Source organism: Uranotaenia lowii, chromosome 2, assembly GCF_029784155.1.
Source record: "Uranotaenia lowii strain MFRU-FL chromosome 2, ASM2978415v1, whole genome shotgun sequence".
NCBI lineage: Eukaryota > Metazoa > Arthropoda > Insecta > Diptera > Culicidae > Uranotaenia > Uranotaenia lowii.
The window spans coordinates 47,581,222-47,593,819 of NC_073692.1; the positions used below are offsets into that span (position 1 = coordinate 47,581,222).

The following is a 12,598-nucleotide window of genomic DNA, read 5'->3' on the forward strand; positions in this document are numbered from 1 at the left end:
ACTCCAGCTTTCGCCCCCTCCCCTCATATCGGTATATTGATTAAAAGGCAACGCATTTTGTTTTGCTGGTGGAAAGCTGGAAAAATGCCTTTCCGATTGTAGTCGCACTATTTGTTCTATCATTTTTTTTCTCTGTTGTCTCCATTCTATTTCGATTGACAACTAAATGGAGAAAAAAGAAACCCAAGCCAAACCAGTAATGTATGCACTTTGGACACACGTGCAGTCGAGTCGGGAATTTAAAATAACTACCGAAAACCCAAAATGAAAAGCCGATTTCTGGAAGCGTAACATAAAAAATCAATTTCCAAAACCCGTGCACTGGTCTCAGTTGGGACATTTTTTGGGGGCGCTTTTTTTTTTGTTTTACGACGTTCATTTTCGTTGCCGAGCCTCTGAATGGTTGCATTGAGCAATATTGTACTACGAAATGATGCTGCTGGCTATGGTGAATCAGCGATGTTGCGATTCAGACAGTTTTTGAAGCTCCAACTGTATTGGTATTATCATCGATGGTCGTTATGGTGGAAAAAATTTTAATTAATTTTTTTTTGAGAACTTTTTCATGCATTTCTTTAATTACTTTGTGGTAAAATGACGAATCTCATATCATTTCAATGTAATTTCAAATCACTGCAATGCTGCTCATTAGACTGAGTCGATTTGGGGTCATTTTCGAATTTCTCAAACCCTGGGGTCTCAAAAGCTTCGTTTTGGTCCAAAACTCATCCATGATTTTTTGCAGATTTTTTAAGTAACGTTTACATGAGTAAATTTGGACTTTTAGGTTTGTATGGGAAAATTGAATATTTTGTACTGAAAAATCAATATCATTTTTGTTTCTTCTGTGCAACCGAGCCAGCTGGTGGTTTTTGTGCCAATTTATTAAATTCCTCAAGGAAATTTTCCGCTGAACAACTTTGTCGAAGACCGTAAATTCGTATCTTATTAGACAAAAAAGTTATTAGCTGTTCAACAGGGGTATGTCTTTTAGCATTGATAAACAATAAATTCAATAGACACCACTGTTGTGTGCCTTGCGAGGTATTGCATGTGTCACGGCTCGACGTCGTGACAAGGTTATGTGATTCGGTCGGACAAAAAACACTTTCCCGTAGCAGTATGAACAGCTTTAAAGCTAGAAAATTTATTAATTTTAGATAGGTTTTATCAATGGCTTTCAATTCACTTACAATTTAGTGCCTTAGTTTCCAATAATATAGTATAATCAAATAATCCTTCAACCGATATAATATAACGTGTTTAACAATCCATCCACATGCTTCCCGAGATTCTATCCCATATTGTTTTTATAGGTGTTGACGTTTTCCTCCTTCTTCGCCGGGCTTCCAGTGCCATGATTTGTTTAGGTTTCAATTATTAGGGCAGCCAGAGGGAATCGTGGCCGTAACATTCCCCCCAGCGTAAGACGAGGTCACAGCTTCTAGTTCGGTCTTACCATCATCAACGACGTCGATTACTGCTAGATTCCCTGCAGCTCGTCGAATACGGCCGTGATTCGTGCGCACCATTGCCTGTCTAACCTCCCCATCTTTTCCGGGGTAAACCTCTTCAATTTGGCCCCGAATCCAGCTATTGCGCCTTTTCTCGTCGGCCACGAACACTAAGTCACCTGGCTCGAGGGGTTTGGTTTTTTCAAACCACTTGGTTCGTCTGGCAATCGTCGGAAGGTACTCTTTCAACCACCGCTTCCAGAAGCTGTCAGAAATGGTTCTGGCGAGGTTCCAGCTATTGCGTAGACCTTCAAGTGGACTGACTGGTTCTTGTGAGGGCATCTTGGCACCCGTTGATGAGCCCAACAGGAAGTGGTTCGGAGTGAGAGCCTCTTGATTAGTCGAATCGAGAGGTATATACGTTAGAGGTCGACTGTTGACAATATTTTCGGCCTCTAGTATGATAGTTTCGAGAGTTTCGTCGTCGGGGACCTTAGGCGCATCATGAAAGCATTCTAGAGCCGTCTTTACCGAGCGCACAAGACGTTCCCAGACTCCGCCAGTATGCGGAGCCGCTGGAGGGTTGAAAACCCATTTAGTATTCGTGTTCGTAAAAGATTCGGCACATCGTTGATTGATGTTCTGCAATTGCTCTCGAAGTTCATTCGCTGCTCCTCGAAAATTTGTACCATTATCCGAGTATATCTCAGCAGGGGCCCCTCGTCGCGCGATAAATCTTCGAATGCACATTTTACAGGATGTTGTTGATAAACTATGAGCGACCTCCATGTGCACAGCTCGGGTGGTAAGGCACGTAAAAAGTGCGATCCATCGTTTCGCATGGGAGCGTTTTACTTTAACGAAGAGCGGGCCGAAGTAATCTAGACCCACGAAAGTAAACGGTCGCTGGAACGCGACGAGACGCGCTCTTGGAAGAGGTCCCATCTTCGGTTGAGTTGGATTTTTGTGGTACACCTTGCACCACTGGCATCGAGCTGTAACGGTGCGAATCAGTTTTCGCAATCCAGGCACGTAGAACTGCTGTCGTAGTTCGTTGAAAACGGTCTCGTGGTTACGGTGCAGATACCGACGGTGGTAGAAATCTACAAGAAGAAAAGTTAGACGATGGTTTTTTGCTAGAATAATCGGACACTTAGCTTCGATCGGCAGGTTGGGGGCAGCGCCGATACGACTGTCCATTCTAACAATTTCTTCTTCGTCGATATACGCCGACAATTTATACAGCGGACTAGCGATCGGCACCGCCCCCGCACGCTTGCCATTTCGGCACTTCTGCAACACAGTTATCTCATCTTGGAAGGTTTCCCGCTGAATGATTCGGATTAACTCCAGCTCTGCTTTCTTAAGATGCTCTTGTTTCAAATATTCAAGAGGGCTGACTTGGTCGTCTTCTTTCCGCGTACAAATTCTGAAGACATAGGCTATTGTACGATGTATGCGTTCCCATTTGCTGAACCGTGTATAATCCACTAACATTTCCTTACTCGTCTGATGATGAAAGCAGCTAGATCGTAGTTCTTCTTGCACATTTACGGCTTGCCATTTCTGATTTGGCCAAGTTGATTCGAGCTCCCACAAAAACTCAGGAGCGTGGAACCATCTACTACTTTCTTCGAAACAGGGGCCATGCCCCCATTTTGTGGCTTCATCCGCAACGTTATCACGAGATGAGACCCATCGCCATTCGTTCAAGTTCGTGGATGTGAGAATCTCTCCGATTCTACAAGCGATGTAGGAATGATATTTTCGAGCATCAGCATGTATCCAGTGAAGCACAGTTGAGGAATCGGTCCAGTAAAATCTCTGGGAGATCGATATTTGGTGGTTTTCTTGAATGTAGTTTGCCATTCGTGTTCCTAGAACAGCAGCTAGTAGTTCGAGGCGTGGAATCGAGAGTGGTTTTACTGGAGCTACCTTTGATTTAGCGCCTACCAAAGTACAGCGCGGAAAACCGCGATCGAAATAGCGAAAATAGATAACACAAGCATACGCTTCTTCGCTGGCATCAACGAAGGTGTGCATTTGTATTGGCTGACAAGTTTCAGGTGAACCTTGTCCGAAATAGGGTCGAGAGATTCGAACTTCACCAAGACGAGAAAATAAGTTGGTCCAGCGCTTCCAATTAGCAAACGTGCTATCATCGATTGGTTCATCCCACTTGCACCCGGTCTTCCATAGGGTCTGTATAATAATTTTCCCATGAACCACAAAGGCGGCGAGCATTCCGAGTGGGTCATACAGACTCATCACTGTACTAAGCACTTGGCGTTTTGTTGGGCGAAGCATACCATTTAGTAGTCTAGTGTCCAGTTGCGGGAGATTTAACGTAAAAGTAAAAATGTCAAGTTTAGGTAACCACCGAATACCCAACACCGACAGAGCCTTTTCTGACGTCAGCAGACCGAAATCCTTCGAAAGAGGAGCATTAACTTCGCCGATTTCATTTAGAACGATCGTAGAGTTTGACACGAAGTTTCGTATCTCGAACCCTCCTTGAGAATGTACATATTTAACCTCTTAAACCAGCCGGATGATTTCTTCTTCAGTATTTCTGCTATCTAGGAAGTCGTCCACGTAGGTTCCATGAATAATAGCTTCAGTAGCCATTGGGAACAGGTGTTTAAATTCTTCGGCGTTGAGGTTTTTAATAAACTGAGCCGAGCATGGCGAGCAGGCTGACCCAAACGTTGCCACGTCCATTGTGTAGATGCAAGGTGGATCTGAGGGGTTGTCTCTCCAGAGGAAACGTTGTGCTGATCTATCTTCTTTTCGTATTTTGATTTGGTGAAACATCTCTTTCACGTCGCCACATATAGCGATTCTTCTGGCTCGAAACCTGTAAAGAACGGACGGTAGTGGTGTTAGGAGGTCCGGTCCCTTAAGTATCATCGAGTTGAATGAGACGTCTTTTACTTGGGCTGATGCATCCCAAATTAATCTTAGCTTTTCAGGTTTTTTGGGATTTGAAACACACCCTAGGGGCAAGTACCAAGTTTTGTTGGGGTTTGCCGACTCGATTTCTGAAGCCGTTGTTTTGTGGGCGTAGCCTTTCACCAAGTAATCTTCGATTTGTGCCTTCACTTTGCGTACAAGTTCAGGATTTTTATAGATCCTTTTCTCAAAACATTGAAGACGCTTGACCGCCATTGGAAAACCATCAGGGAAGGCAGCATTCGCGTTCTTCCACAACAACCCGGTTTCGAATCCTCCGGGGATACGTCGACTTGTAGATTCTAAAATTTCACGGGCTTGTTTATCCTCTCGGGACTCTAGTGTTGGTATATTTCCTACTACCCCCAAGTTATCTACCATGATGTAATCTTTCACCAAATCATGAAGAAAACGGTCTTCTTTGATAGAACAACTATGTAGTACATGATGGGATCTCTTTTCGATAGAATCAACAACACCTCCGTATAAGCACCACCCTAGCCGTGTTTTCGTTGCGATGGGGTGGCCCTGAAACCCTTCACGCACCTTGAGTGGAGTTGCTAAATGAACATTTTCGAGCCCAATCAAGATCTGTGGTCGGGCAAAGCTATAATCTTGAATAGGCAACCCCTTTAGATGTTGGTAGTTTGCGACCAGTTTTTTTGTATCAATCGATTGGACGGGAAGCTCCAAGGCATCGACGGTTCGTGCATTCTTCAGGACGTACTTCATGCCTTTCCCCTTCTCCGATATTCCCACTTGAACTGTCTGGGAATTGTCTTCAACACGGGTTACATTTCCAGTCCACTTCAGATGTAAAGGGTCTGGAAAGCCTTTCAACTCCAGTTTCTGCGCCAGACTTGTCTCTATCATCGTCACTTCCGAAGCTTCGTCGAACAGAGCAAAGGTATCAACTGATTTAGATTGATTGTATATGGTAACTGGAAGAATGCGATAGATAACAGAACAGTTAACCCTGTGGTGGTTTTGTGGACTTGGAGGCGGGAGAGATGGTTGACTTTGTGGACTTTGAGGCGAGGGAAAGTGGAGTAAAGGGTGATGACGTATGCGGCATCCTTCGTATGTGCATTCCTTTGGACGGCGGCATGGCCACGGAGAATGAGCCTTTAAACAGCTTCTACACAAGCCATAGATGCGAACCATCTTCAAGCGTTCGTCAACCGAAATATTGTTAAACTTATCGCACTTATCTGCCCAGTGATTTCCTTCATTGCAGACCGAGCAAACCCTTCCGCTGCGCTGTGTCATTGTAACTTCACTTGGTCCTTCTCCTGACCGGTAGTCGCTATGATGAGCACAATTCTTTGGTTTTGCTCCAGCTCCTCGCGACCTATTTTCTTCTGCTTTCGAAGACTTATAGTTAGTTCCTGGTGCTGTGTAGACGGTGACTGCACTTGCTTTGCGAATTACTCCGGAAATGAACTTTCCAAACAACCCCAGGTCGACTACCGGAGCTGCTTCAATATATTCTGCCCACTTATACTTGATGTCTGATGGAAGCTTCTCGACAAACTCTTGAAGCAATGTTTGATTCGACAGATGTGCTTCAAGTCCTGCTGCCACTAGGTGACTGCAATAATTTTGAATCGCCAACCCGTAGGAAATTACCGTTTCCAACTTACCCTCCCTTGGGGCTGGAGTGTTCCGTATTTTGACCAGAAGAGAGCTGATCAGCGTTTCCGGTCTGCCGTAAAGCATGCGCAGAGTTTCCATCAAATGTGGAACCATGTCCGGTACTAGAAGACTGCTTCGTACTGCTTCTAAAGCATCACCACTTAAGCTGCGTTGTAACCGAAGGAGATTTTCCACATTGGAAAATCCACATTCCTTATTTCCGATCTCGTAGCTACTATAAAACACGGGCCATTCTTCTGGGCTACCCGTGAAGGGAGGTAAGTCCTTCGGTAGGTATTGACGAGCCACGAGCTGGGCTTCAGTATGTGTTCGTCTCCTTGGCGGAGTTTGGTCTTCTCGATCTTGCTGATGAGGCATCGGAGTAGCAACCTCTTGGCCACTACTAACCGGATGAAGTTCCGAAATGTCGAACTCTGGTTTTCTTCCAGGTGGTTTGTTAAGGCTCGTTGAGTTCATCGGTGGATTTTTTTTGAGCACCGGTTCTTGGTTTTCGTCACCGCTAATGGATGGCAGACTTTCTACCCATTCTTTGGTTCGTGTGGGTGGAAAACTGCTTATACCGCTTCTTCGGCTGCCTGCTTCGTCGATTTGCGCACTTAAAATTTTATGCTTTTTCTCCAGGTACATTTCTTCTAACTTCTGAAGGATTATTTGATTATACTATATTATTGGAAACTAAGGCACTAAATTGTAAGTGAATTGAAAGCCATTGATAAAACCTATCTAAAATTAATAAATTTTCTAGCTTTAAAGCTGTTCATACCATTTAGTAGTCTAGTGTCCAGTTGCGGGAGATTTAACGTAAAAGTAAAAATGTCAAGTTTAGGTAACCACCGAATACCCAACACCGACAGAGCCTTTTCTGACGTCAGCAGACCGAAATCCTTCGAAAGAGGAGCATTAACTTCGCCGATTTCATTTAGAACGATCGTAGAGTTTGACACGAAGTTTCGTATCTCGAACCCTCCTTGAGCAGCCAGAGGGAATCGTGGCCGTAACAGCATGACTACTTTTCATGCAATACTTCGCGGGGCACAAGCAGTGGTGTCAATTGAATTTATTGTTTATCAACGCCAAAAGACATACCCCTGTATAACAGCTGATAACTTTTTTGTCTAATAAGATACGAATTTACGGTCTTCGACAAAGTTGTTCAGCGGAAAATTTCCTTTGAAAAATTTATAAAAGTCCAAATTTACTCATGTAAACATTACTTGAAAAATCTGCAAAAAATCATGGATGAGTTTTGGACCAAAACGAAGGTTTTGAGACCCCAGGGTTTGAGAAATTCGAAAATGTTCCCAAATCGACTCAGTCTACTGCTCATGGCAAATTTTGATGCTCGTGGGGATTTCGGTATTAAGTTGATCACGTGAACACTTCTGTATGCATGTGAAAAGATATCAGAAGAAAAAGCTAGAAAAGAGCTGACAGTCAAATGGGTAACATTTTATAAATTGGCCCAGAAAATTGACTTGGGCAAAATTTCAACTCAATCCAACTTGAGGACTGAGGAGGGGGGCCTCAAAGCGCTCAAAATTTCGAATCTTAACCCTCAAAAATCACCAAAAGATTTCAAATCGTAAAAATCGAAATTTTGAAGTTGACGCCATATGTCTTGAAAATGCATAAATCATCGAAATCTGGTGTAATCTCGAAAACAAAAATTCCCAGAAAGTCGATTTTTGGCGAAAACACCAGATCTCGACGTTTTATGCATTTCTAAGACATTTGGCATCAAATTCAAAAATTTTGATGTTTTCTATTTCCAATGGTCTCTTCTTTGGTGGTTTTTTGAGGGTCAAAACTTTTAGCGCTTTTAACTACCCCTAAATCAAGTCCGATAGAGCTAAAATTTTGCTTAGGTATGTTTTTGGGGGAAACTACAGAATGTGTATGGTCAGTTTTCAAAATACGATCATAAAAAATTTCCCATACATACATTTTTACCCTAACTATGGGAAAATTTGAACTGACAGTATTGCTAGAGATTTTTATGAATACATTTTGTTTGTTTGAAGCATTATAACTTATTTCTTTCAATTAAAATCTTTTTGAAGTGTTGAGCTAAGTGGTACACGCAATACACGCAAAATAATTTTAAAATTAATATTACTGTATTTTTCTTGTAACCCAAGCAACTAGAAGTCCCATATCAACTTAAACGCGTGCCTCCGAAGTTTGAATTTCACTGAACAAAGGTTCCAAATGGATTTGGTACCGAATTTTCTCGAGCATGAAAGTTACGAAATGTTCCTCAAATAGCCTTTTTTGTGACATGTCAATCACATCCACTTAGAATAAAAGTTAGAAATAGAGCGTCTTCTGTGGACTTGATGTTCCATAATGTTCCTCAAACAGCCATTTTGAGACATGTCCGCTATTTCATTAATATGAAACGTGAACGAACATCACAAAAGGGCGTTTAATCAATTAATCATCTTTTGTAGCTGTAGTATTCCGCTAGGTATTCCGGATGCCTCGCTTTGACACGGCTGATTTTTTCCCGCTCGTATTACACGAATGTCCGTAGTCCTCGTTGCCTGTTGAATCACTTGGAGTCCTGGGCGTTGGTGAATCCTGCTTTGGAATATGGCTGGAAGTTGAAGCTGCGTTGCGTAAATGAGAAATATGTCTGCGATACCTGATTCTTCCGCTGACCCTATAACGTCTCCGCATTTCCTTTTGAGGACCTTGTAAGTTTTTTGATCCAAGTTTGAAGCCAGTTTATCGAGATTTTCTTGATCAAAACTGTGTCGTCTTCGAAAATGGGACTTGGTTTAGCATTGCGTCGTTTGTCCGCAAATTGCTTTCCTATTTCCTTGACAGTCTTGTCTCGATCTACAGTTTCTTAGTCTGCGTCCTGGTATTTTGTCTGGAAAATCGAGGGAAGCCGGTCACGTATGCTATAGCCAAGAAGCATTTCCGACGGAATTCTTTTTGTGGTTGAGTGCGGAGACGAGCGATACATTAGCAAATACTTATGCAATTCATCAACCCAATCTGCATTTGTTGCTTGGCTGATCATAAGTCTCTTCAAAAGAGATCTGTTTTGGCACTCGATCTCACCATTTTGCAGGGGCCAGTAGGGGGTCGTGCTCATGAATTTGATGTTGTATGTGTCACAAAAACTGCGAAATTCATCGCTGCAAAATTGTGGACCATTATTGTCAGCAGTAATGGAGAAAGGGAGGCCAAAACGGGAAAAGATAACATTCAGTCGCATGACAGTTTCAGTGGTATCAGTCTTCGTCATCACATCTACTTCTATGTAACGGCTGAAATGGTCGACTACTACAAACAATTAATGTCCAGACGGTAGCGGACCAAGGACATCAATGGCCACATGTTACCAAGGGCCAGCGGGAAGTTCCCATCTTTTCATCGGTTCTGGTCTTGGTGGAGCCACAACTAACATATGTACATCCCGACAGCTTTTCACGTAACGCTCTACATGCATATCCATTTTGACCACCATACTTTTGCTCTCATTCTCTGCTTCATTATTGTCATTCCGAGGTGGCCTTCATGGGCTAAGTCAAGGGTACATGTTCGCAAAATATCTGGCATCACTATTCTAGTACCTCGAAGCAATATCTTGTCCACAAAGCTCAACTCCTTGAAAAAAGCTTAAACGGTGTGGCATCATCAGTCCAGTCACCGTGTTCCATTCCTATACGAACAGACTTGATAGTGCTTCTGAAACTTGTTCGATTTCCGAAATTTTCAAAGCTACTGGTAGAGCGTTTGAAACTACCCAGGCTACATATTGATCTGGGTAATCGTCAAAGTTTTCCCATTTGTGGTATCTATTATAGCCAATCTAGATCATGAGCCCGCAATATTGGATTTTCCTGGTCGATAAATAACTGTTGCTTTATACGACTGTAGCCGGATCATCCTTGCGCACGGCTTTGACTTAGGGCCGGAAAAAAACTCCAGCATGTAGTCTGTAATGCGTTCTTAAGTTCTTATGTTAAGATTCTAATTTCAGAAACACCATAAATGCATTTGGTTTCATTCAGAACTACATTCCACTCACATAGTCTTTGCAGAACCTTTTTTAACCTTATATCGTGTTCTTCCTGGTCGGAACAATAAACGATTATATGGTCGATAAAAACCAAGCACCTTCCGTAATCACTTACGACTTGTCCCATTGTCTTTTGAAATAGCTCAGGCATACAGTTTATTCCAAACATTTGACAGGTATATCTATACCAGCCCTTCCGTATGATAAATGTGGTTATATCACACGACCTTCCCGATATTTCAACCTTAAAGACAAACACCATGAAAACTTCTGATAACCAGCTCATATTTATTGTCATCAAAGAATCAACTTGATCATAAATGATTTTTTCTCAACTCTTCAAATATCTCAGTTCAGGGCGTATCGAACACAAAGCCTAACCCTAACCAAAGATATTATATTCTATCAAGATACCCGGCTGCATAGATTTTCGAGTAAGTAGCCTGGGACATCGATACGTTTGTTTACGGTGCTGCCACTCAGCGAAAAAGTCTTCAAGCTTGAAACTTGCATGCAAGTTGAAAAACGAGCAAGTTTTTCATGCGACCAACAAAACTACGTACCTAAACATTTAAAAAAAATAAACGTTACTTTACCCAAACAAGAGTTTTGTGAAAAGAAACTTTGGCTCAGGTTTTTTCTCTTTTTGCCCGGTTCGTTGGATGGAATAGATTTCTTTCGGCTGTCCGTTCAAGCAAGGCATCGGTGAACACTGAGTTTGTCAATAGGGCAGATTCTGGAGAAAATTAAAATCAAATAATTTCAAATTTCGTTTTATTTCGAAAATTTTCTCGTTTCAACTGAACATACATAATTGAAGAACTAAGGAAGTAGTGCATACGGTTCCAGGGATCATTTAAAGCAGATGTTCCTGCAGATGGATTTTCATTGATGATTGATCATGTTGAGCTAGGCAGCTCAAATTTGCAAACAAAAATCAAATTTATTAGAATGGAATAAATGGGAAAGCTGCAGTTCGGCGGAAAACAAATCCTTTGGTAGCTTATTTTAGTATCGATTCGTTTTTCTTTGAGCTTTTTTATAATCACCGATAAGTTCTTGTAGCTCTTTTGTTATCATTTTTGAGGTTATTTAGAGCAGCGACGGCATGAACATTCGGAAGCAGTCCTGCATTTAGAATGATGTTCCCGGAAAGGGTCGTCGTCTCGTTCTGTTGGCCCCTGAAAAACAAAATCAAATTTTCAGATTGAAAACCATAAATCTTTTAAAAGTTCGAAACTCACTTCAAACCATTGCCATCGTCCCAGAAGTAGTTTTCGGTGATCATGTTCTTGAAGTCCTGCAAAGCGTTTTTGCCTCGCAGGATGATTTTGTCCCACAGGACCTGATTGACCTCGTTCTGTTCCGTCTGGTATTCGGCCGTCAGATACAAGAATAGCTGCTTCACACTCCAGTTGAACTATCTATTGAGATCGAACATCAGGAAGTCCAGACAATTCTTTTCCCCAGAAGCGCTGAAGTCCGGAACGTTGCTGACAGATTTCATCGAATCACTCCCACACGAAAAAATGAATCATGAAGCTTTCATCGATGTGGTGTAAACAAAAACTCCAAAGCATGCTGTTAAAATTTTCGAATTAATGGTTAAAGCCTTATTCGTCAATATTATTTTGGCGCTAGTGTTTTGTCCCCAAAATTTCTCAGAAGCCGATAGTACCTGCCCTAACCCAATGTGGTGGAAAGAGAGGTGATGAGAAAGAAACGTTACAAAAATAGAAGTCAAGTTTTTTCTTCGTAAACATAGTTACCATTACAGAAATTACGTCACTACCGACCCTTCTCGCGACGCATTTTGCCTAGGATAAATGAAGCTCCTTTACAACAACACGTCGCGACGCAGGGCTTGTTTATGTATATTTTTCTTTTTTCTCTCCGACGTGCAATTGTGTGCGTTCCTTTGCGCCACCTTAGTAAACGTGTACCTCATTGAGCCTAACCTACTTGATGAAAAGCTTTTTTCACGTCCGGACGGGAGAAAACCTTCGCTTCTGTCAAATGCGGTGGAAAATTTTCGAAAGTTGGGAGTGGGTAATTTTCCTTTTACACAGCCTCATCAGCGTGTCGCATAACGACACATATGCGGACGTCATCGCCGCCAGCTTTCGGAGCTACGCCTAGATGACACCCTGCTCGAGAAACTCGTTCAGCTTCTTATCGACCATCTTTTCTAAAGCAACCGGTATGCGCCGATATGGTTGCACTACAGGAACTGCGTCAGGTTTTATCGGTATATCCACAAAGATGTCATTTATTGTTCCAAGTTTCTCGCATTTAACATCAGCTTCCACTTCATTAAAAGGAATCCCAATCTTCAAAACGTCCATCGCCGTAGCTGTGTCTCGGCCAATCAACACTTTTCCGTCTCCTTTTACAACGTAAAAATCAACCGACTTAGTTGCATTTCCTATTTTAAGAGAAGCCGTAAAGACACCAACCAACTCCAAAGATTGTCCTCCGTAAGCTTTAAAGGTCACCGATGCTT

General features: G+C 42.3%; 2 protein-coding genes and 1 pseudogene across 2 annotated transcripts; all 3 read right to left on the minus strand.

The window, feature by feature from the left end:
- Positions 1 to 1,373: 1,373 nt before the first annotated feature.
- LOC129741355 (uncharacterized) lies at positions 1,374 to 3,722 on the minus strand. Its single transcript, XM_055733079.1, has one exon. The coding sequence runs from the start codon at positions 3,720 to 3,722 to the stop codon at positions 1,374 to 1,376; it is 2,349 nt and encodes a 782-aa protein (XP_055589054.1).
- A 270-nt stretch (positions 3,723 to 3,992) lies between these two features.
- LOC129741356 (uncharacterized) lies at positions 3,993 to 6,518 on the minus strand. The gene has a single exon (XM_055733080.1). It carries the CDS (start codon positions 6,516 to 6,518, stop codon positions 3,993 to 3,995), a length of 2,526 nt encoding a protein of 841 aa, XP_055589055.1.
- Positions 6,519 to 10,891: 4,373 nt separating this feature from the next.
- Positions 10,892 to 11,758, minus strand: LOC129749317 (signal peptidase complex subunit 3-like; annotated as a pseudogene).
- Positions 11,759 to 12,598: the final 840 nt, after the last annotated feature.